This window comes from Sorghum bicolor, chromosome 1, assembly GCF_000003195.3.
Source record: "Sorghum bicolor cultivar BTx623 chromosome 1, Sorghum_bicolor_NCBIv3, whole genome shotgun sequence".
Classification (NCBI taxonomy): Eukaryota; Viridiplantae; Streptophyta; class Magnoliopsida; order Poales; family Poaceae; genus Sorghum; species Sorghum bicolor.
This window is the reverse complement of record NC_012870.2, coordinates 9,998,376-10,024,040: the sequence shown is the minus strand read 5'-3', so window position 1 is coordinate 10,024,040 and position 25,665 is coordinate 9,998,376. Positions and strand designations below refer to the sequence as shown.

At 39.9% G+C, this 25,665-nt stretch overlaps 2 protein-coding genes and 1 long non-coding RNA gene across 3 annotated transcripts; 2 read left to right on the top strand and 1 right to left on the bottom strand.

Annotated features, from left to right (window-relative positions):
- On the bottom strand, positions 9,860-14,948 carry LOC8054123 (putative ABC1 protein At2g40090). The gene is made up of 11 exons (XM_002463998.2): positions 14,515-14,948; positions 14,218-14,343; positions 13,721-13,816; positions 13,523-13,623; positions 12,886-12,922; positions 12,379-12,597; positions 12,189-12,300; positions 11,671-11,762; positions 11,407-11,583; positions 10,691-10,804; positions 9,860-10,359 (listed from the first exon to the last, which is right to left on the bottom strand). The coding sequence occupies exons 1-11, from the start codon at positions 14,827-14,829 to the stop codon at positions 10,159-10,161; spliced, it is 1,590 nt and encodes a 529-aa protein (XP_002464043.2). The 5' UTR covers positions 14,830-14,948; the 3' UTR covers positions 9,860-10,158.
- Positions 18,315-21,501, top strand: LOC8054122 (protein yippee-like). The gene is made up of 5 exons (XM_002466575.2): positions 18,315-18,938; positions 19,088-19,131; positions 20,723-20,831; positions 20,910-20,965; positions 21,139-21,501. Exons 1-5 carry the CDS (start codon positions 18,843-18,845, stop codon positions 21,221-21,223), a joined length of 390 nt encoding a protein of 129 aa, XP_002466620.1. The 5' UTR covers positions 18,315-18,842; the 3' UTR covers positions 21,224-21,501.
- LOC110436278 lies at positions 23,154-25,505 on the top strand. The gene is made up of 4 exons (XR_002454110.1): positions 23,154-23,477; positions 24,138-24,181; positions 24,435-24,494; positions 24,821-25,505. It is a non-coding gene; the product is annotated as an uncharacterized LOC110436278 (long non-coding RNA).

Genomic DNA, 25,665 nt, shown 5'->3' with positions numbered 1-25,665 from the left:
AAGCTATGTGCATTCCTCAATGCAATTTCTCAGAAGGCAATCAATCCAGAGCAACTAGCTACTCTGCAGAATGATGTCGTTCAATGTCTCGTCAGCTTTGAGTTGGTGTTCCCTCCATCCTTCTTCGATATCATGACACACCTCCTAGTTCATCTGGTCAAAGAGATTCGTATTCTCGGTCCTGTGTTCCTACACAACATGTTCCCCTTCGAGAGATTCATGGGTGTCCTAAAGAAATATGTCCATAGTCGTTCCCGGCCAGAAGGAAGCATTGCCAAGGGCTACGGAACAGAGGAGGTCATAGAGTTCTGTGTTGACTTTATTCCAGACCTTGACCCAATTGGCATTCCTGAATCTCGACACGAGGGCAGACTCAGCGGAAAGGGAACACTTGGGAAGAAAACATATATTGGTACGGGAAACGATTACTTCAATAAAGCACACTACACAGTTCTCCAGAACTCCTCATTGGTGGAACCATATGTTGAGGTACACAAAGATTTCCTACGGTCCCAGTGGCCCGGGAAGAATGAAGCTTGGATAATGCGTCAGCACATGGAAACTTTTGGCGATTGGTTGCGCAAAAAATGTCAAGGTGATGAAAACATTGATGAGCAGCTTTATTTGTTGGCCAGGCAACCATCATGGCATGTCCTCACATACAAAGGGTACGAGATAAATGGTAACACATTTTACACAGTTGGCCAAGATAAAAGGAGCACCAACCAAAATAGTGGTGTACGCGTGGATGCCACGGATCCAAATGGGAACAGACAAACATATTATGGACGCATAGAAGACATATGGGAACTAGTCTATGCAGCTAATTTTAAAGTTCCTTTGTTCCGGTGCCAATGGGTGAAGATGACCGGAGGTGGGGTAACAGTCGACAAGGAATATGGGATGACAACCGTGGACCTTAACAATAGTGGGTTCAAAGACGAACCATTCGTCCTTGCTGCAGACGTGAGTCAGGTGTTCTATGTCAAAGATATGTCTACGAAACCAAAGAGAGGAAAAAATGATGACCACTCAATCATCAATGAGCCAAAGCGCCACATTGTCCTTTCTGGGAAAAGAAACATTGTCGGAATTGAGGACAAGTCAGACATGTCAGGCGATTACGAAAGGGATGATCGAATTCCACCCTTCATAGTCAACAAAGACCCAAGCATTCTGTTAAACAATGAGGATACTCCATGGTTACGGCAGGATCATAACCAAGGGTCATACGTCAAGAAAAAGTTCACTGTTGTGTCGGCTTGACTTTGTATGAAACTATATTTGAGAATTGTGAATTTTGATGTGTGTAACAAACTTTGTATTCATGACTTTTCCAATTGTTAGAGATCATCAAATGCAAAATTTGTCATGACTATATGTGTCAATTGTGGATTTTCAACTACACCTTCCCAAAACTTTGTCAAATGCAAAAATGGTCTATATATTAAATGTAGATTTTGATGAGTGGAACAATATTGGTATTCATGACTTTTCCATTCGAGACCATCTAGGGTTCCGAAACCGCTGCGTGGCTATGAGTTCTATGAAAATTCAAAATTCAGTGGTTCAAACTTTTCCAAATGAAAAGTTGACCATTAGACAAAATGTAGAACTTGATGAGTGTAGCAGACTTTGTATTCATGACTTTTCCATTTGGGACAATCTAGGGTTCGGTCAAAGGGTGTGTTTGTAAAAACCAATGCTTTGACTTTGGTCAAACTTGGTCAAATAGCCCATTTGATGACTTGAAATGAAAAAAGTTTGAATACAAATTTATTAGAGATCATCAAGATCTATATTTTATATATTGTCCATTTTTCCATTTGGATAATTTTGAGCCAATCCTAATTACATTTCTATAAAATCCAAGACGGGTTTTGGTCAAACTTGGTCAAACTTGGTCAAATGACAAACTAAATTACTTCAAATGAAAATATTTTGAATACCAAGTTGTTAGATATCTTCAAGATCTAAACTTTTTATATACACAACTTTTCCATTTGAGAAAGTCTAAGTTAACAATACCCACCAATTCTTGAATCTCACACAAACTATATGAAACTATATGTGTCAATTGTGGATTTTCAACTACACCTTCCCAAAACTTTGTCAAATGCAAAAATGGTCTATATATGAAATGTAGATTTTGATGAGTGGAACAATATTGGTATTCATGACTTTTCCATTCGAGACCATCTAGGGTTCCGAAACCGCTGCGTGGCTATGAGTTCTATGAAAATTCAAAATTCAGTGGTTCAAACTTTTCCAAATGAAAAGTTGACCATTAGACAAAATGTAGAACTTGATGAGTGTAGCAGACTTTGTATTCATGACTTTTCCATTTGGGACAATCTAGGGTTCGGTCAAAGGGTGTGTTCATCAAGATATATATTTTTATATGATTTTTTATTTGATGAAAATTATACCCAACTAGCATTCCTAGTAATAAATAACAAAAATAAAAAGTTTTACGTCAATATGATGTGAAAATAAATTTCCAGTTCATTGGATATAGTTTTTGTAAATTTATTGGTATAATATATTTTTGCATTAACAAAATACTAAACATTTCTTACAAAATCATTGCAAATTATAAAAATACAATAAGATATTTAAGTTTAAAAATTTTTATGTGTACATTAAAACAAATTACAATATATGTCACTGTTTAAAAAACATTATGCAAAATATTTAATTTACTATACAATTTATAATATACACTATATATATAAAACAATTGAAAAACCCTAAACTAAAAAAATAGGCCTTTAGCACCGGCCCATAGTGGGAACCTCTCCTAAAGGGTCCTGAAAATTTCAGGACCCCGCCCGAGCCCGCCTAGGACCCTTTAGCACCGGTCCGTGGCTGGAACCGGTGCTAAAGGGTCCCTTTAGCACCGGCTGGTAACACGAGCCGGTGCTAAAGGGTGACCCTTTAACACCGGCTCTTTTTACCAGCCGGTGTTAAAGACCCTTTAGCACCGGTTCCAGCCACGGACCGGTGCTAAAGGGTCCGCCCCTATAAATGTGCGCAGGAGCCCTGGATCTGGGCAGTTCCCTTCGTCTTCGTCTTCGTCGAGCAGAGATCTCCGCGCCGCCGTCGTCCAGCGCCGCCCGTTCGTCTCCCAGCGCCGCCGTTCGTCTCCAGCGCCGCCGCCGCCATCTACAGCGCCGCCGCCGCCATCTACAGCGCCGCCGTTCATCTCCAGCGTCGCTGCAGCGGCTCTCCACAGATCTACGTATATTTCTTCATGTGTATCGATCGCTCGTGTGTGTATATATATATATATGGATGAATGTCAAAACAGTTTATATGTATAGACTAAAATTGTATATATGAATTGTATAGATATATATGAATACCAACAGTTTATATATATATATACACATATACATACACACACATACATATATATATATATATATATATATATATATATATGAATACCAACAGTTTATATATATATATATATATCTTATATATATATATATAAGATATATATATATATATGTGTATGTATGTATATATATATACTATTATTCTTGTATCATTTTGTTCTTGTATCATTATTTTATATTATTAATATATTTTGTATCATTATGTATATATACTATTATTTTATATGCACTTAATTATGAACTATTATTTTGTATCATTATATATGCAATTATATTTCATACCGAACAGTTTATATACTATTATTTTGTATTATTATGTATATATATGCACTTATATTATTCTTGTATCATTTTGTAGTATTATTAATTTTTTAGTACATTATTCTATGTGCAAGTGTGTATTAGTTTATATACTATTATTTTAGTATTATTTTTTAGTATTATATTTTAGTATATTATTCTAGTATATTATTTGGCTTAAAAGACTTTGTAGTATGTTATTCTAGTATATTATGAATTGTAGTGTTTTGAATTGTTATGAAATATATTTTGTGCTAGTGTTTTGAATTATTATGAAATATATTGTGTGCTAGTATATTATTCTAGTGTTATTGTCCGTATTATTTTTTTAGTATTACTTTTTAGTTTGGAGCACTCTAGCACTTCTATTATTCTAGTGTATTTCTTATTATGTATATATATGCACTTATATTATTCTTGTATCAATTTGTAGTAGTATGAATTTTTTTAGTACATTATTCTATGTGCAAGTGTATTACTTGGCTTAAAACATATACTATTAGTTTATACTATTATTATAGTATTATTTTTTAGTATTATATTTTAGTATATTATTCTAGTATATTACTTGGCTTAAAAGACTTTTTAGTATGTTATTCTAGTATATTATGAATTGTAGTGTTTTGAATTGTAGTGTATTATGAATTGTAGTGTATTTCTTATTAATGTATTACTTGGCTTAAAAGATCCTAGTATTATTTTTAGAGCACTCCAACACTTTCATTTGTAGTAGTATTAGTGTATTTCTTATCTTATATAGAATATATATATATATGTATGGTTGCAGACATAGAAATGGCTGACCGTCCTCATGATGATCCTGATTATATGGAAGTTGCCATTCAAAATATGATCGACGACGGTAGTCAGTACTTTGTTGATTACCACGACATCATGCAAGGCAATCGTACTGAGCAACAAGAGGGCAATGCCCCTGAGCAACAACTTGTCGTGCAACAAGAAGAAAATACTGGCGAGGTATGTAAATGTAAACATATATAAATAATGCATCTCTTACATTAGGTTTTAGACTTATTACTTGGTTATTAATTTAGTATTTTTGTTTCTATATGTACGTGTAGCCTTCTGGATCGACCTCTACGGGGAGAAGCGTACCTCCACGAGGGCCAAAGAAGCCGTTGGAGGGCCGCTATATAATCTCTGAGTTTGAGATAGCTACAGGCAGACCACTTGGTGAGCATGCAAATAAATATGTTAGTCACTGTGGATATCTTGTAAGAGATCAAATACCGATCAGTTGTCGTGAATGGAGAGAGAAGCGAGGTGCTCCTGAGATCAGTTTTGTCTCTGATCGTGACAAGGAGTTAGTTTGGAAAGCCGTCACAGACGTTTTCACCTTCGACACCAACGATGAAGAGTTGAAGGTGCGAATTTATGACTGGACTATGAAGAAGATGTCAGTACTCTTCCAGAATTGGAAGAAGTCTTTGTACAATAAATATGTCAAGAAAAACGAGACTCCAGATTTCAACCTCAAGCAATATGTAAAGCTGAGGGCCTTCTGGGATGACTTTGTGCAGTACAAAACATCAGAAGAGGGCGAGGAACGAGCCAATAGAAACAAAGAGAATGCCAGTAAAAAGGCATACCACCATCATATGGGATCAGGTGGTTATAAGAGTGCTGTTCCCAAGTGGGACCGAATGGAACAGGAGATGCTTGCTAGGGGGGTCACACCCGAGACAATAGCAAAGAATTGGAGCGAGCGCTCCAAGCATTGGTTCTACGGTCATGGGGGAAGCGTGGACCCAGACACCGGGGTGCTAGTTTGGGGCCAAGAAATCTCTAGAGCAGCAGAGAGACTAGTCCGTGCACGAGAGGCGGTTCAGTCTGGTGAGTTCAGGCCTAACAGGGAGAAGGATGAACTCACCTATGCGCTTGAAAATTCTGAGCACGGTGGGCGTACGAGAGGCTATGGGGCAGTTCCGTGGCTGCAATCATTCCAAGCCGATCAAGATACCTACAGAAGCCGCCAGAGAAAGAAGGATGAGGAGGCAGAGCGGATCCGCCGCCTGGAAGCTTTTGTTCTGCAGTCACAAGAGCGCGAGAAAGCTCGTGAAGAATGGATGCAGGCAGAGATTCAAAGGCAAGTGCAAGCAGCACTTAGTCAAATGACGAAAGGGCAAGGTACATCACAGCCTGAGGTCAATGTTAGCCCCCCAGGCCAGTTGAAAAGCAGCTGCGCATCCACGGAAGTACCAACCATTCAGGATGACACGAAGCTACACTTCCCCGTGGATGATGTCACAGAGGCTTTTACTACCTGTGAGCTGCATGTACCAGATGGGAATGCCACCAAAAAGGTGGCTATCGCTGTTGTCAACCCTATCGACCGAACGGGCACTCCAAGAATCCATAATCGACCAGTACCTGGTGGATATGCTAGTGTCTCGGTTGATAGGGTTGAGAAAGGTTGTGGCAATGTGCCACTAGACATAGATGGGGGAGACGGAGAGAAGACCTTAGGTGAAGCTGAGAAGACATTTATTTGTTGGCGCAAGCGCTTCATAATTATTCCTCAGCATAGGTTTGTGTGTGATTTTACTTCTTATATTATTTATTATGTATTGAAATTTAAAAAAAGTTTACTCACAAAACTTGTAATTGTTTTCTTTGCAGGGACTCCTCCAACCTAAGTCCAGTTCTCTCCCCAGCGCATCATAGTGCTGCGGGCGGTGACAATGCTGGATCTCCTCCAACACCTGCGGCGGCCACACCGACCCCGCCACCGCCTCCACCACGGTCTCCACCGCCTCCACCGAGGTCTCCAACTCCTCCACCGCGTTCTCCAACTCCACCGCGTTCTCCAACGCCAAAAAGATCGGCCCCACCCCCTCCACCGCCTGCACCGCCCTCTCCAAAGAGTGCACGGTCGGTCCCCTCGCCTCCAAAGCGAGGTAGTAAGAAGCGGTCCGCCCAAGAAGGACCGAAGTCATCGGTCCCACCTCCAAAGAAGGCTGCCTCAGCAAAGAGAGCTAAGACGCCAGAAAAATTACCTTACGAAAAGAGTGAAGAGGAGGTAATTGCTACATCTAAAGCTGAGGTCCAACAATTTTTTGATAAAATAAAGGAGGAAAGGAAAAAACGGCTTAACCCAGAAAAGCCGTACTTTTATGTGAAGCCATCGGAACTGAGGCAGAAGGTGGCGGACCATCAAAAGAAGCAACGCGAAGCTCAGAAAAAGCCAGCACTTTCGGACTATGAGCGGTCTCTGGTCAAGTCTTCACAGCCTACTAAGAAGAGAGTAGGAAAGGGGTTCCCACAGCTCGGAGAAGTATCAAAACCGGTGCCCCCTTTGATTGTGCCAAATCAATACGGCTCAAATAAAGACTTGATGCCAAAGAAATCCTTAGCGTTGTCTGAGCTAGACTCGCTTGAGAGTTACTTTGGACAAAGCGGTTTAAATATAGAAGAAATTACCGTCATTCTTGGATGCCATACATTTGAAAAAGCCGAGGTAGTTGATCAATGGAGGGCAAGATATGAACCGGGCAGGAGTCTATTCGACCCTAAGCGTTTACACGAGCTCGGCACACAAATGTTTGCAATAAACAAATGGTGCATTGAGGCGTCTAAAAGGGGAGAGAATTGGATTTCTGTTCGTATTAGACAACATCACTACTTCCGTGGAGATGACCTCATATACGTGCAGTTCGAAGAATTGCACCAATTATGCCACCTCGACGCTCTTGACAAATCTCTTGTCAGCTGCTTTTGTCTGTAAGTATTTTTCCTTTTTATTATACTTCTAACTTCTTTAATTACATGTATATAATCCTTACACACTTAGGATTTGTATGTATATATGCAGGCACCAAATGAGAGAGCTCAGAATGAGAAATGACAATAGTATTGGGTTCGTTGACCCTTATATTGTTTTCAAGGCTCCGCAGGCAGTGTGGACAGCAGATTATGAGACAGAAATCTGCACCAATCTTATGAGGTTCTTTGTGAACCAAAAAGAAAAAAAAATACTCTTCCCCTTCAACTTCGAGTGAGTTATATAGTTATTAAGTGCATGCATATTTTATTTTACATTATAGGACTGACCCTATATATGTGTGTGTAAACAGCTTTCACTGGATACTCATGGTCATTGAAATTCCCAAGAACCGATTGATAATCTTTGACTCAATGAGAAAACCACAAGAAAATTATCAACAAATGGTAAACGTTATTCAAAGGTACGTAATGTCGATCTCAGCTACAAAAATATCATAATATGACTCTGTAATTATTAGTTCACGATCCACAATGGCTGTGTATAGGGTTTGGGAAAGATTCATTGACCGTGAACATCTCAGTGGATGTAAAGCGCCGCTTAACATAATACATCCACAAGTAAGTTCTACTAGCTAACAAACTTTCGCTAACTTTTAGCCTTCTTATTGTCGTGGTCATGAATATTTTTATATATATACATCGTACAGTGGTGTTTAAGACAAGAAGGGGGGAACAATCTATGTGCATATTACGTGTGCAAATTCATGATGGCACAAGTCAATCAAACACCCACAGAGACGCTCAGAGTACGTTACATGTCTCTTTTCATTATCTCCTGAATTATATTGAATAACTTAGATAACTAATACCTTTTTTATTTATTTTAAATTAAAGACGGAATGGCTGAGGGAAAAGGTCCAACAACAAGACCGAATCAAAGCTATCCAAGAGACGATAGCAGGATTTCTCCGCGACCAAGTGATCAATCCAAACGGCGAGTTTCACTTCAACGGCAACGAAACTCTTATACCAAACAACGATGATCATTTGTATCGTTTGTAGACATTGGGAGAACAAACTTTATGTATATATGTGTTACGAATTTTGTACATATAAAACTATATATATATAAAGCTTTTTACATATATATTTAATTTTTGATGTGGTCTATTCATTTTATTATAGGCAAAGCTTAATTATTAAGCTTAGCCTATAATTTTCATTTATATATGCTTAATATGCGTGTAATATAAATATATTATTGTATCAGCAAAACATGTATTGAAAAACCTATTATTATATATTATATATAAACAATAAACAGAACCGAAGAAGTGAACCAAAAAAAAAGAAAAAGAAACCCTTTAACACCGGTTGGTAATACCAACCGGTGTTAAAGGGTTCTGCAACGTGGCAGCCCTGGCAACAGGCCTTTCCCGACCGGTGCTAATGCCCGAACGTGTGCCAGTGCATACTCCCATGATTAAATCCGCCACTGCTCTATATCATCCTAACATTTCTTTTTTCTAAAATTTCTTTTTTAGGTCAAGCTATTTGTGATAGATGTTGAGTATTATTCTATAAAAAAATTAGCCCAAGATGGATTTTTTTAACTTAATAAAAAAATGCATTTTCTTCTTTTGCTACGCCTTGTTTAGTTCCCCAAAAAATTGCAAAATTTTTCAGATTCCCCGTCATATCGAATTTTGCTGCATATGCATAGAACATTAAATATAAATAAAAAAATAACTAATTGCACAGTTTACCTGTAATTTGCGAGACGAATCTTTTAAATCTAGTTAGTCCATGATTGGACAATATTTATCAAATACAAACGAAAGTGCTACAGTACCTATTTTGCAAATTTTTTGGAACTAAACCCGGCCTAAGAGCAACTCCAACAGTTTTGCAAATTATATTTGGCAAATGTTGTTATTTGCCAACTCTCAAAACGATATGAGGAGGGAACAAAAAAGACATCTCCAAGTGTTTGGCAATTTTGACTTGGCAAAAACAAAATTCTACTGGTCATGAAGATCAACGAATAAACATCAGGTTGTCAGCTTGCTATAAAAGCACGCGCATGCAGAATGCCAAACCTATTCTAGGTGTGCATAAATGCCAAAAAAGGAAGAGAATTTGCCAACTTGCTATAAATGTCAAACCCAATTACCAAACTGTTGAATAGGAGATTTTGAGAGTTTTGGTAAAAATTAAGAATGCCAAACCTATTTGCAAACATACCAACCTCGCTTTGCAGTTGCCTTCTTGAATCGTTCTTGCTTCATCATAAAAAGTTAGGCAGCCACACAGTTGCCCACTTGAATTGGTGCTTCATCATTGTAAAAGTACAGAGATTGCACAGAGTAAAAAATAAAAATTAATAATCTGCAATTGATTCTCATCGAATCAGATTTGCTCCATAACAATGTTGCTTCCCTTCCAAAATAACAGTTTTGTTTTTACATTTGTCCACGGCAGCAGTCTGTATACTTGTATTCACCCATCAGAATAAAGGTATCAAGTACTGATCATCAAAAATAACCAATCATGGTGAGACAATGGTCAACAAAAAGAATATGTATACGAAAAGAATGGCAATCTTCTAAGCAAAATGCTAAGATTCGCTCTCAAAATAAATATATGGAACTAGATGTCAGCTTCGCAGTTCTACCGGTCAAAAAAAAAAAACTGCTGATACACCTAACTGCTTTTAGCCAGGCAACAACTTCCTAAGTTGCATAACACATAGCATGAGCTTCAAACTAAAGAATCGAGCTTCCAGCAGGACTTCCTCGAGCCATATCATCAATCCATCTAGAAAGGACCTCCTCTTCATCCTTTTAGCATCCAGCACAGCTTCAGAAGATACCCGTCCAATGATCATAAACGACTCCAAGGAAGTGCCTCCAACCTGTCAAAGGAGGTCACAAGTTAACAATGGGGCCAAATCAATTGGCGTTAGTTTTTCACATCCCAGTTCCAAATATAAAACTTGAACAAGAGTAAAGATTGAATTTACCCTTGGTATATAGAGGGAAAAGCATGCATAGTGATAGGCTATTAGAATTATTTAAAAATAAAAAAATGCATATTTATCCTCTGTAATCGATTGCTGTGGTTATAGAAAAGTGAAAGGAAAAGCAATTTGGTAATAAAAGTAGCAGACCAAACATTTATATTCTAGAATGGAAAAACGAGAAGAAATATATTTAACTAGATTGCTAGCACTTCCAAATGCTTACCAGGGCATGATTGACTGCACGTAAACAGTCATTTGTTTTAAGCATCAACAATATAACCCTCGGTAATCTCCTCAGCAGCTCCGAGATCTCAGTAAAATACAATGAGGCATAATTCTGGGCTCAAGAAATAAGTAATCGAGTAAGGACAGATACCAAGGACCTCAATGTCTACAAGACTCTACTGACAGGTTTATAAAACAAAAAACTTAACAAATGGATCTAAGTTCAATCATCTAACACTATGATACATGCTATAAAAGCAAGAAAGAATATAAAAATACAAATAATATAACTAATGAACATGGAGAATATCCGCCTATATACTCCATATTGGGAACATCAAAGACTTTAAACCCTAATAACGTGGGAAGTAGGTTTAGATTTCAAGTAAAACATTATCTAAGGAATATGTATTCCTTTCATCCCATTTTAGAGTGTGGGCTGCTATATGTATTTCAAGTAAAGTTTGTAGTCTGTTTTCTATCTGCTGATCATGTCAAGATTCGAAGACCTGTTAATTTGATGAACAATCAAAGCACAATCAACAATATCAGGGTCTTTCTAGAACTGCATGCTAGGTTCTCTCACAATAAATCAGCCAACACCCAACAGTGATTTCAGCCATGACTTTCAGACCAGCGAACAGGCCTTTGCATCATTGCATTTGCGATGGTACCATGGATGACCATTGGGAACACAAAATTGTAGAACAGTACCTGTAGTTCTGAATAATCAGTATTTTTTCCTAGGACAAGATGATCAGGAGATGGGTCAATCACCCTTTTCCATGGCCTCATAGTGAGAACACCAGCAAAGAGTGCATGAAGATCCTCCCCAGCACCCAGTTTGACACTGTTCTCCTTAATTGCTTTTGCATCGGCAAAAACAAGCGCCTGAGTTGACCAAATGCCACAGAAAATATTTAGTACCAGCTACTTGTAATCAAAGAAATACTCCAGAAACTGCAATAGCATTACTACCTTCCAAAGAGAAGCGTAGCTTATCCTAGTATTATAATCAAGCTCTTTGTAAAGTCCATGATCAAGAAGAACTAGCTGTGGCCTCTTCCAACCTACATTGAAGTAATATTTGTTACGAACTTAGCCATTAAGTTTCAAAAAAAACATAATGCTTTGGAGACCTATCCGACGCATATAAAATGTTGGACAGAGAAAGGTGGTGTTGCCACATAGAAAGAACGACTTATGCAATAAAGAACCACTTCTACACTTGCACATCTCACTCAGTAGAGCGTATTTTATTGTGGCATGATGGAGCAACCTGCCATTATTTATAGAGAAACTCTGCTAGTTATCTACATAATAACTAGACATCAGTACCATGCACTGCTTTAAAAACCAAACTATAGAAGAATCATTCAGTTAATTGTCAAATCGTTATGTTTCAGACAAACGACATCCGATGTGTTTCAGTAAGTAAAAGGCATTCTACATGCATCTTTGGTTTAGTTTGAGATGCTAGATATAAAGGTTCTCACCAAAAAGTTTTCTGCTGTCATGTGGCATTGGTCGGACCATCATATTGGCAGCATGGGGATCACAATGAACAAAACCGTGCTTGAAAATCATCTCAGCAAATGCTTTACTGACCTAGACATCTAAAAGAGGTGAGTATTTGTAACATATCACAGGCATGATTAATCAAATGGGTGTACTGTGGCAACTTACTAGGTTTGAAACATCAACAGGGTGAACTCCAATTGATTTAATGCCATTAACATCAGTTACCTCCTTGGCATCCATAAACTCCATGGTGAGAATTCTAGACGTGCTGAGATTCCAATAAACCTTGGGGGCATATATGCTACCAGCAACCTGAGGAGACAACCTTCTAAAGTTATCCAAACATTTTACGCTGTTTTTGGCCTCATTCAAGAAATCCAGTTCCTGAGAATCATAACAGCAAGTTAGCACCAGCTCCAATTTTTCTATTATTATTTTCATCCCCCCTAAATTGCATAAAAATTCAAGTTTGAAATGAAGATACTATTGGAAAGAATAGTGACTAGCACAAAATTTAATTTTAACAGGGGACAATCATAGCCATTAATAGACAAACAATTATGACAGACGAGAACAAAAGGTTAACTCATTTTGTAAAAAACAAAAATAAAGAATAAAATACATGAGTCAATCACAAAGAACTTATATTTCCAGGCAAGACTAGGAAGGTACCTTAGGGGCACTTTCTCGAACTTCATCAACTAACCACCTGCATGGAAGCAGTTATTTGGCAATAATGTAAAATGAACTCTGTGTCAAAACTAAACAAGTAGCATTGCAGTCAAGGATTTACAGTCACATTGACATAACATTAGGCTAAGAGTTATGCATGCGAATCCGGCAATGCAACGAAGAGCTAGGGCCAACTATTCCAATTTCCAGCATACAAATAGATATCAAGCTTGATGTAAGATCACGAAATATAACTGACTGCCTTAAAAATCATATGAATACGCGTGTATCTATCAGGAACTACATAAATAGTAAAACATATCTTATCCAATCTGGAATATTTACTCTAATTTAAAAATTAGAGAATATCCTTTTATGAAGAACACCAAACATGTCCTCAATTGTGTGCTGACTGGATAACCTGGGGGCTTGGAGACCAAAATTTCAATTTCAAATTGATAATTAGAGCGGTAAAGCAAGTAAATTCAGGAAATTTACCACCTTGTTTGACTAACAATGATGACAATCCTCTAGAGTATGCTTTATCTTGCTACTGGTTTGTGCACATTGCTAAAAATCAAACGCAAGAAAGCAATTGAGATAACAAGAGAAAGATGCTACCATTCACACGTGATACCTGTAGTCAAATGTAGGGAAAATATAATGCAGAGCATTCACTAACAAATCCACAGTGGCTATATCTACAACACCAGTATCCGCGAGGTGATCATGCTGAACCTGGATAACAAGATAGGAGGATACACTGTGAGGAAGAAAACAAGGTTAACTGCTATAATTTATTCAGGGCAGACCACAATGTTTCTTAAAACCCAACCTTAACAGCAACTTTTTGCCCATCGTGCGTTCGGGCAGCATGGACTTGTGCAAGGGAAGCACTTGCAAGAGGGACAGGATCAAATTCTGCAAAAACCTACACACAAAAAGAAAGGAGAAAAGGAAAAATTAAGGTCAGAGTTGTTTCCATGTTAACACGCCAACATGCTGTGCTCTGGTCAGCAAATCCATTATTTGAGGCTAGCATCAGAGCTCTAGGGCCGCTAAACATATAAAATCAGTAATTTGCCCTGCACTTCAGCTCCTGCAGCCTTTCTACAGGCAATTGTACTGCTCAAAATAGTAATGCATCAACAATGGATCTGCCCTTGTAAACAGCCTTGACGGCTGGCATAGATATCTACTGTCTTGTACCTCTGCCACTCGCTCCGGTTAGCTGGAGCTCCATTTGGTTCTAATGAAATCAAGGTGGGGAATCTCTCCCCCCGTTTTACTTCAAAAAAAATAGTAATGCAAGGATGCAGACAACGCACTTACAGTTTCTGGTGATTCACCAAGATCCTTGGCAAACACCCCGCGGACCTGCTCGTACGATGAGACCGGGCACCTCTTCAGCATCGATTCCCTCATTGTCTGCACGTACTCCTCCGGCACGACATACTCCTAACATAAGCAAAAACAAACACGCCAACACAAACCCAGGGCAAAATATAAGTTTTGTCATAGGCAATCACCTTTCACCAATCAGAGAATGATCGTATCAACAATAACATTATTCTCAAATCGAATCACACGCATCACTAGAAACAAGCCCAGCAGAGGCGAATTCCGTACCAGCTGAGCGATGTGCTGGCCGAGCTTGATGTAGATGCCGCCGTTCCGGAAGCAGAGCTCCTGCAGTCGGTTGGCGGAGCGGAGGTGAGCGTGGTGCTTGGCGCTCTGCCACGCGGGGGTGCCCGGCTCGAGGCCCCAGAGGGACCACTTGTAGTCGAACGCGATGGTGGCGGCCGTGGCGGAGTCGCGGAGGAGGCGCGGAGGCAGGTGCGCGCAGACCTTGAGCGTCGCGGCGGGGTCATCGGAGTTGGCGACCGCGACCGCGCCGGCGCCAGCGCCCAGCGACAGCGCCGCCGTCGCCGCGCGCCGCCACATGTGTCGGGAGCCGCGACTCCTCTTCCCCCGGCTTCTCTTTCTTCCGCCGCAAGAAGTTCGGAGAGACGCGTCCGGTCCGAACAGTTTGAGGGGTTCTGCTTTGTTGCCTTGCGCCCTTGCCGACGGGATTCTTGTATTCGATCGCGCGATCCGTCCATGTTTATACCGACGCCTCGCTGCCACGTTCTCAAAGGTCAATTGCTCAATTTTTATTGTGCTTCTTGAAAAGGAAAATGTGCCGAGGTGAATTCTGGTTCTTTGAAGCCTTCGAAATCCAAATAAGATGGAGATGGCATTCTAAATAGATACTCGTGGTTCTTATGAACTAGATAATTATTTTTCTTATTTTTTTATTTAGTTCATTTAGTTACATTAGAGAAGAACCGTGGTTATTCGTTTGGAACACCGTCTTCATCCCTAAATACAAATATATTTTGATACGAGCACAGATCACAATCACAGGTGTTGTGCCTTGGTCTCTCAGATTCTGCGTGCTTCAGAAGTTGGCTTTGTTGCCGGAAGTTCGGATGATCAGAATTCCGACGTACATCGAAAATATTATGTTTTCGCATAGATTTTGAGCTAAAAATCAGCTTGACTTTGCTTGTTAGGTCATATCGGACTAGTCTGGCATATATTGACACAGCTCATCGACTAGTTTCTGAGTGCTTAATCCCTCTCCTTTGAGGGTTGCTAATTCTTATGCTTGCTAGAGCCATTCTAAGCCTTGCGAGACACTTTCCACACCATCTCTTTGTGAGATTAATTCTTAGTGCAAAATCCAAGTGGTGGGTTGAGTGAGATTCAAAATTGTAAGCAAAAGAGAGCAAGCCAAGCCTTGAACACTTGTAGCAATTAAAAATCTCATGAAACCACTTGTTACTATTTGAAATCAAGTCTCCTATACAGCTAGGAGTCATCAGCGAGCACCCATTTTGCGAAGGTCTTGGTTTCGCCTCCATAAGCTAGTGGGTGGAAAAACCTAGCTATAGAATACACCCTAGACGCCTGGAGAGGTCACTCTATCACCGCTTCCTCAATAGAGACGTAGGGCTCAAGTGGGAGTCCAAATTTCGGTGAACAGATCTTTGTCTCCTTCGTGATTTAAATGACAATATTTATGTTTATCTTGATCTATTTGGGTTGTGCCTATTTGCGTGTATGGAAACTTCATAACATAGCTTCTAGAAACAAACAATTAGAATTGAAAAGCATATGATTTCAGTTTTGGAGGGCACTGTCCATTTAGTGCATACCCCCAACCAAAAAACTAAATTTTATATATTATTAGTTTAATCCTTTTTGTTTTGTATGTGTTTTACTTTTAGACCTTTGTGGCATCCGTTATACTCTACTATGTATTTACTCTATATAGGTTTGAATTCTTAGATTTGGGTTTTCTAAGTAGAGTAATCGAAAAAAAAACCCATACTAATAGCTTTCGCATTTTTGTTATACATTTTTAGATTCGTCTATTTGACCCTCTACCTAGTAACCTAGGTGACATCCTTGGTCTTTTTAGGAAGTCACAAAATCTTCACTGGATCATAAGGCACGGAATAAAGACTTGGTCAACTTGTCATAGAGTCAACCTTAGTCCATCAAATCATACGCCTAGGAGTCACTAAGTTTCTATCGGATCATCTGTGCACTACAGTAACTTGGCCAACTTGTAACAGAGTCAAGTTTGACTCACCAAACGATCCATCAATGTATCATGAAACACTGCCAAGTTGTATGACACAATCAATTGGTTGGCCATTTGACAAAATTCAAGGAGTGGAGCTCACCGAATAATCTGTCGAGTATCATGAATCACCATCGGATCATATGGTGACCACTCAGTACTGCAATTAAGTCTTAACCGCCTTGTGCATAGTGATATTCGATGATCTACCATGTATCACCCCTATCATCTGGTGCACATTCTAATGCATTTTCTAAGTGTGTTTTAAGTCTCATCTAGACCAATTTAACTTCTTTGAGATCATCGACTTAAATCCAATGAGGCCACTTTTGCCTCAATCTTTATCAGAGTAAACCTCTTATCTTAAGTGTCTACCTTGGACGCATTAATAACAGTATGGGTAAAGGAAAAAACAAAGTCCTAATACATTATATGTCAGGTGTCTCTAAGAACCAAGCTTACACTTGACGCTATAGAGTCCTTAGCCTTCACGAAAATGCTTTGTGCCACATGCTTCAAATAGTCTTTCTTATGACTTAACCTTTATGATGATCCGCTACAAAATATACGTTAGTCCTAAACAATCATGCTCATCAATCATCAAAACCCTAAATGAACTTTGGGGCTTTAGATGCATTCACATACTACTCAAAGTTTGCCATCTACAAGGGGGTCTCCACCAACTTATTGTATAAAGCATGGATGCACATGTTCATTGACTTTCTAGGATTTAGTTATAACAAATTCAAAAGCAAAGCTTTAAGCTGACCAGGATATAATCTATTAATCCTTAGAACCATGCCTTGTGGCTAAATCTCAGCATGCTAGATTTGGCCTTAGCTGAAAGAAAATCAGCGGCTTACCTACTAGATAGTAAAGAACTAACAAACAATTTGTAAGGGCATCACCAATATAAGCATATAGCAATAGTAGTCTCGTCAAAAAGGTTATATGACATATAGATGTTGAAGTTTTGGGGGCTATTCTCTCTCCTCTATACTATCTTCTGTCTCTTGCGCGTGCATAGTATGCATGTTTGCTTTATGCAGCAAGGCTACCGCACCTTCTATAAACCAATATAATAAATCTGCAAGTAACTATCTCTATTAAGTTGGTATTTATGTTAGATGAATAGAGATATAACTATTTCTACAAAGTTGGCACTTAGACTATCTCCAATAGCCTATCCATAAAGATCCCTAAATTCAAAATGCTTGCTTCATGTTACTTTAGTGAAAACAGCTTCTAACTAAATAGGCATATAAAGGACATATTTTTTTGTGGGAGGCTAGGCAAAACCCAAATATAAATAGGCATATAAAGGATATATTTTTTTGTGGGAGGCTAGGCAAAACCCAAATATATATGTCCCATGCTCTGGTCAATGGGTCGCGCAAACTGTGATTGTCCGCATCCTCCTCGGAGGCGTATGCATGCATGGCACATGTCGCATCTTTTCTTACGCTTCAAGTTGAAAAAAAAACCCTAAAAACCCTAAAATTGATTCGATGGATCTTTATGTCGGTATTTATTTCGATCAATATTGTAAATAGTCTTAGATTACGTGGATAGTGACGAAGACACACGCCACGTTGGAGCACAAGAAATGCTACGTGACCAAAAAATTTCTCACACCAAACTTTCGGTCCCGATCTCTCTCGAAGAATTCTTTCTATAGCGTCATTCCTCATATTTCTCCTTTTCATACGGTCGCTGTCCTGTGACCAAAGTCAAAAAAAGACAGGACGGGGTAAATTTCCCAAAAAAAGGTGCACGAGAAGAGTGCAGAGATGCGGCTGAAACACGCCGGATCCGGCGGACAAAGCAGCTGCGCGCATACACAATCCCGGCGCTGGCGTGCCGCGTTGCAGGGTCGCTGTTCGAGCGCCTGCCTCTGCCTCCCACAGTCCCACCGTCCCACGCACTCGCCCTTATCATCGATCCTCCCCCCGCTCCCATCCGCAATCCCCCACCCCCGCCGGGCCACCGCCCACGCCACGCCCCACAGCCATCCCTTCTCACCCGTTTCCCCACTCTCGCTTGCTGTTGCTGGTTGCTGCGAACAGACACCATCACACCATAGACCATACCACCGCTGCACACACACACACACACACACACACAAACCACCGGCAATAAACAACTCCCACTGCCAGTAAATTTCTCGGGCTCCCCAATCTCCGATTCGAGGAAGCCGGCCGCGGCGATCGGGACAAGAGTGGCCCTCGACGCGTCCGCAGCTGGAATTGCCGAGAAGCCGAGAGGGATTGGATTGGAGTGGAGTGGAGTGGAGTTGCGGGAGGTGGGAGAGAAGGCGCAGGCGGCGATGGGGCGGCTGTTCCTGATGCACCTGGACGGCAACGTCTACAGCTGCAAGCACTGCAAGACCCACCTCGGCGTTGCCGGCGACATCATCTCCAAGGTTCCTCTCGACCCCTCCGCGTCTGTCTCCCCGCTGTAAAAAAAAAAAAAGAAGAAATTTTCTTGTTGTGAGTTTCGCCGTCCCCGCGGCGGATGTGTGCGGTGAGGCTGACAGCGGCTGCTTTTCCTTGGTGTTTCGATTTCTTCCAGGCCTTCCACTGCAAGCACGGGAAGGCGTACCTCTTCCATAAGGTGTAAGTGGCCTCTTCTTGTCTTTCTCTTTGCTTTCTTCGTCGATTTCAGCAAAGCTTAGGTTTCGTGCGCGGTGCGCTATTAGATGAGTGTAATTTGGGGGAAATGCAGCGCCGTCCTTTTTCATTTGTCAGCAGAATGCGTCTGGCTTCGGCCACAGTGAATCTGTTAGCTGGTTATTTGTGCCCATAGTGGCGCTAATCTGATGTTTGATAAGCCAAGATAGATGCTACACCGATTAGCGGTGGCGTGTGGCAGTTTTCAGCTAGTGAGGGTCTTGTCCATTCCTTTCTATATAAAACCAGGAGAAACTTGGGGTACTTTGGAGTGCCTATTGACTTTTGAGGACTGAGACCCCAAAGCCACTATTTTTGCATAAGGAAAATAGGTGATGCAAGATTACAGAAGGACCTCATTTTAAATTCTAAACTCTACTAAATTATCAATAGTTGGTTAGCATTGCATGGCTATACAACTATATGCTACAGCACCCACCCAATAGACAAATATCAATGTCTTAATCCTCTGTATGGAATAAATGGGGAAGAATCCACGAGACAAGGTGTGGTGGTTTCAACCCCCCACACCCACATTTCTTTCATCTATTATTCTCTTCTTTCTAGGGTGCGATGGATATGCTGGAGGCACAATCTTCAGACTCACCTTTTTCCTGAGAAATCTTTCTAGTGATCTAGTAATAGTTGATATGGGTTCTTATTATTAGCGTTGATCTACATTTATTTCAGCTCCTTATGTCTTAACAATTGGTTGCTAGTTCAATCTTTAACACCCACATGCATACAATGTTAGTCCATATCGTTCTGCCTTTCCTCGACAAGTAATTTAAAGTGTTGTTGAATGGACCCTTGCACTTCATGTCGGATGCCAATTCTAGACAGATAATTTACTGCCAATACATGTCCAGACTCAAGTGGTCAGTGAACCTTTTAGAGTTTTCATCCTGCTTATTTTCCTAACCAAAGTTTAAGTCTAATCTTCTCTCCTGGTTGCTTCATATCTCATGCCATATCAATGTATCAGTACTTACCGTTCTTTGTCGAGAAAGGAAATGTCGTTGTGCACATAAAGTTTTTTTTTCTGTTACTGGACTCAGCACACTTGTTCTAATATAAAGCTTCATTTGGAAGTAACTAATCATTATCTTCCATCACAAACCGGTTATGTACTTAGCTTTTCCTAGAGAGTTTCTATAACTCATTTCTCATATAAGCCCACTCTAAACTAGGAGACAGTTAAGCTAGGCACGCAAGCCTAATCTCAGGCAAAGCTCTCTACAGATTACCAAATTCGCTAGTACTCAATTATTGTCAGACCAGAGCTTCTGGTGCGGCAGAAAACAGATGTACTAGAACTGCTCAATATGCGGCTTGGACAATTTGATGATGTCTTACCAACAGAGGTCTAAATTTGGTAGTTGGTGATTCAACATCAAAACAGTTCATTAGCCCCAATATTATGCATTTCACTGTTTAGTAGGATTCACAGTGTAGCTTTTCCTGGAGATGAGTTGTATTTCTTACAGTATTCTGTCAGCCAGCAGATGTATCATTAACTCATGTCTGTTATGCCCAGTGTCAATGTGACTTCTGGAGTAAAAGAAGATCGCATGATGATCACAGGAATGCATACTGTTTCTGATATCTTCTGTGTTGGCTGTGGATCCATCGTTGGATGGAAATATGTAAGATTTGCAAAGGTTATTTCATAGTGTCCTTTGTATATTGCCTTGCATCTAATTTTTTATGATGCTCTTCTCTAGGAGGCTGCACATGAGAAGAGCCAGAGATACAAGGAAGGAAAGTTTATTCTGGAGAGGTGATGGCCCCAACATTCTATCATGGTTTTTGTTTCCTTAGATTTGTCTTTTCAAAAATAAATGTTTGTCCTCTGTTCAAACAGATCTGTGACTCAGTTTGCAAAATGCCACATTGATTATCATATTGTTAATCTGGAATTGACTCACTGGAACAAAATTTTATTCTAAGCAGGTACAAGGTGTCGGGCCCTGATGGAAGCCAGTACTGGATTGCACCAGATGTTAACTTGGGTGGAAGCGACGCCGATGATGTATGAAGCGTGATTCAACAAGCTCAAACCTGTTGTTCGTCCCCTGTAAATAACCTGGGTGTTGTTGCTCTTTAGTCAGCCGGGGATTGCTCCCATTGAAATAATCCCCGGCGTAAATTGTTGTTGTTCTAGGTGACATGATCATATCCCTTCCATTGTCCCTGGAAGTCGTTGGATGTTTCCGTTGTATATGCGTGTAACCTGTAACCTGTGTTGCTTATAAGCCCATCGAGCTGTATGCCAAGCGCTAATGACCAAATAATTGAAGTTTCTCATCTCAAGTATCTGATCGACCTAGGTGTCATGCTAGGACTGAAGGTATGTAGGGATCATTATATTGTGTGTTCGGTTCCAAGGTCACTCTAATAACCGATTAACAAATATAATTGCACGCCTTTTTTTTAAGGTGCGCTGTGCTACTATCATGTCTACAGTGTACTGTGGGCCTGTGTGGTAGAGCCTGTTTCCAAATTCATCGTTTTAGCTCCTTGTTTTTTTTAGTGATTCTAGTTTCTAGTTGATACTAGTGGGGAAGCAAGAGAATTGATTCTGGAGTGATTATTTAGCAATGTTGAACGGATTCTTTTTAGCTCCAAACTCCTAGTGTAAATGCTCTACACTAGAATCTGTGCAGAGTTTTGCTATTTAAATGAGAAGTGGTTCTCGATTCTCGTGGAGAACCGCTCTAGTAAGTGGTTGTTTGGGAGAGTTTCAGCTTCTTGAAAAAAGAATTACTCCCAACTAGCTAAACGCTTAAAATAGCAACTGATTCAGATGATGATTAGGAGATGTGGAAAGAATCACTTCTCACTTTTACACTAGAGTGTTGAAAGTTTTTTTTTAAAAAAAATTGCTTCACCCTGCTTTCTATTATATTTTTAAAATCATGGTCGAAAAGTCATAGCTGAAAGTAATGTTCACTGATTTGTTGCAGTACAAACCAGTTACAATAATCAGACACAAGGAGTTGATGAATCTTTGATAGTATTGCCTAGATAAATCAGCGTGCACATATGAGCATAGGCCTATTGGCTATAAACAGAGTGTTGCAAATATCATGCTCAAAGAATCATTTTTAACGGTATAAGAATAACTCCAACAGCTTAGCTAAAATTAGTATCTAAATTCTATTATTTAGCTATTTTGTAAAATAGAAACTCCTCAAAAAAATAAAATGCCCACAACAGTCTTGCTATTTACAAAATCAGATAGCGAACGTTCGTGGTTGGCTATATATGGTCATCGAAAATCAAGAAATATCTAACTTAATACTTTACAAAGTTAGATACCACATTTGCTGAAATCTACATTTTGTTATATAAATTCTAAAAATAGCCTCCACAACAAGAATAGTCGAGCTGTTAGAGTTACTCTAACATATGCTCAAATTCAAAATTAGTGTGGTATTATTTTGTTCCTGTTGCAACGCATATCCTAGTAATCCATTAAAATCACTCCATTGGAGAGCACCCGTCAATAACAAATAAAGTTCGAGCATGATCTAGTTCTACTCATCTACGGAAATAACTTCATCAAACAGAGGGGGGGGGGGGGGGGGATAGTGGTGAGAATGAAGTGGCGTGCGTGTGTCAGCTAGTCAGCAATTTGGGGCCAATCTGACTAGCTGTTCCCTTAAGTTTATCAGTCAAATTTGTTAGTCATTCAACAATATTTTTTTTACAATAAATCAGTCAACCATACTTTCTAGTTTGATTTATCAGTCAAACGAAGATGTAGTTGATCACCATCAGCGGGGAGAATACCATTTGTGTCCTTGCCGAGCTCACTGGCCATGGCGATGGCGACGCCATCTCAGCCGGAGAGTCAACTGTTTGGGACTGTGGGTGTGGGGGTACATTCGGTATTCCACTGTGACGATCCACCGATGCCTTGCCTCTGAAGTCTGAACTCTCGACGTCATTGTCGACTTGTCGTTGTTCAGCAGCTTAAGCAAAGCAGGTCTTCGCTTGGGTTTGGTTTTTTGCCAAGCACTCCGTCCTCCGCTTCTTCCGATTGCTGCGCAAGGGCACACATCGATCCCAACGTCACCGGAGGTGGTTAGCGCCAACCGCCGAAGAAGAGATGGAAGCACCCGAGGAGAACGCGGCGGCGCCTGCCGTGGACGCCGTCACCCAGATGACCAACCGCTTCAGCGCCATCAACACGGACGACGCCGACGGCGGCCCCCTCAAGCTCGATGGCAACGTCTACAGCTGCAAGCACTGCAGCACTCGCCGTCGCCGACGACATCATCTCCAAGGTCCGTCATGTCCTCTGATCGCTTGCTTTGGCCGCGACGCCGCGCGGGCTAGCGCACGCGAAATTCCTAGTTAATTTCGGCGTCGCGGAAAGGCTTTCAGTATCGCCGATCCGTATGCTAGAGTCTCTGGTTACTATCATCCAACCGTGTATCTTAAATTTTGTATAGTATTCGGATTATACACACACAACGGAACAAAGGCTTACACAATTCTATAAATTTTATAATATCCTAATCCTATGATCGTGCGGTATTATATAATTCAATTGTGGTAAATAATTGTAATAATGGGTGTTAAAAATAATGCAAAAAAAAAATACACTTATACATATAAAAAGGTGAAATAAGTTAATCAAAATCAAATATTATAGATTTCAATCTATGCAACATATTAGTTTACTATATCCTAATACTAGGATTCAATATTGTCAGGCAAAAAGATGATATTACCTAGAATTCTTATTCTAACAAGCTTGTGAAAACTTGATCCGTGATAGCTAGACAACTCTCGGATATTCCGGCTTCAGAAGAAGATTTTCTCATGCAGATTGAGAAAATCCCTAAACCCCTGCTCCATCCATGCACAACAGTATCGTAGCTCATTCTAACAAGCTTGTATCCCAGCGAATACGATGACCGATAAGATGTCTTGATTTTCAGGACTTTTTTTGCAAGAATGGGAAGGCTTACCTCTTCGATAAGGTGTAAGTGACCTCTCGCCCTCTTTCTGTATTCTCCTTATCTTAATTTTAATATTGCTAATCGAAGGTTTTGACATAGTTTCCGTGTTAATTCCCATTATATGCATTAGGAAATAAAATTCTACGAATTCTCATATTAATAGCCATCAGATCTACTTTGTTTTTAAAAACTACCGACCTATACCGTCGTAAAAATGAGACCACAGAATTGCATCTTAATTATCCATCTCATATATTATGAATGATATGCCCCCAGCTCCGCGGCTGTCACCGGACGGCTCCGCGACTGCCCCGGCCCCGGCGCTGCTTTGGTCAGGTAAATTTTTTTTTTCTAGTTGTATAATTGTTTAGATAATGTAATTAGTTTTCTAAGTTGTATAATTTTTGAAATAATTCATGTAGCAATTTTCTATATTGGTATTATTTATATGAATATTGTTATGTAATTTAGAGTTGTTTATTTAATTTAGAGTAGTTTATGTAATATTTCTAGAATTTAATTATGTAATTTATTTAGATAAATCTAGTTTGTAATTTTAGTTATATATTTAGTTACATACGTATTTACTTAGATAGATATTTAGGTGTTTTATTTGTATTAGTTATATGCCTAGTAACATAGTTGTTTTGTATATCAATTAGATGGACAATTTAGTAACCTTATATCATGGAGGAAGTGTGGAGAAAGATCAGTTTGGCAATGTTGATTTTGTTGGAATGCAAACGGTCCCTTTGATGTTTGATGAGCGGCCCTTGTTTTTTGAATTGATGGGTAGTGCTCGTGATGAGCTTAAATGTAATTCGAATGAAGAAGAAATCTTAGTTGAGGGGGTCATTCACTATGGCGGGTCAGGGACAATTTTTAGGCGGTTGGTCCCAATTGTATCCGAGGTTCAATGGGACAAATATGTCAAAACTGTCATGAAGAGTGAGTTTAAATGTTTGGATTTGGTTGTGCGCAACTTGTCCAAGGAGCCAGGCCCTCTAGTGGATTCTCCTCTTAATTGGCAACCACCCATTGGTGGGTTCTCGCCGGAACCGGACAATCCGGCACCCTCAGCTTCTCTGATACCCATTCAGGACGTGGGTGTGGAAGATGTGGTTGTCGTTCCTGATGCTCAATCCGGTCCCAATGAGGCTGGAAGATTTGTCGGTGGTGTTGGTGTTGTTAGCCTTCCTTCGTTCTATTTAGTTGTAAGTGGCGTAGTTGCATTATTCATTTTGTTAGTTGTGTTGGCGTAGTTGGCCTAGAGACCCCTATGACCCAGACTATTCAATGTAAGTGGCGTAGTTGCATTATTCATTTTGTTAGCTTTCCTTCGTTCTATTTAGTTGTCTCAATTGTATCCATATTTGTGGTTTTGTTGTAGGTGACAATCCAAGTAATGATTCTTGTCATCCTGTGCCTCCATCATTTAATGTTGACGCAGCTTTTATAGCATCTAATAGTTTGGATGTCCATATTGAGGATGATGAGGAGCCCTATG

Coding starts and splice junctions, on each gene's coding strand:
- LOC8054123 (XM_002463998.2), bottom strand. CDS start 14,829: ATGTGGCGGCGCGCGGCGACGGCGGCGCTGTCGCTGGGCGCTGGCGCC. Junction 13,817..14,217: donor TTGGTGAATCACCAGAAACT/GTAAGTGCGTTG, acceptor TTTTGTGTGTAG/GTTTTTGCAGAATTTGATCC. Junction 12,301..12,378: donor CTGTTGATGTTTCAAACCTA/GTAAGTTGCCAC, acceptor TTAGATGTCTAG/GTCAGTAAAGCATTTGCTGA.
- LOC8054122 (XM_002466575.2), top strand. CDS start 18,843: ATGGGGCGGCTGTTCCTGATGCACCTGGACGGCAACGTCTACAGCTGC. Junction 19,132..20,722: donor GCGTACCTCTTCCATAAGGT/GTAAGTGGCCTC, acceptor TGTTATGCCCAG/TGTCAATGTGACTTCTGGAG. Junction 20,966..21,138: donor GGAAAGTTTATTCTGGAGAG/GTGATGGCCCCA, acceptor TATTCTAAGCAG/GTACAAGGTGTCGGGCCCTG.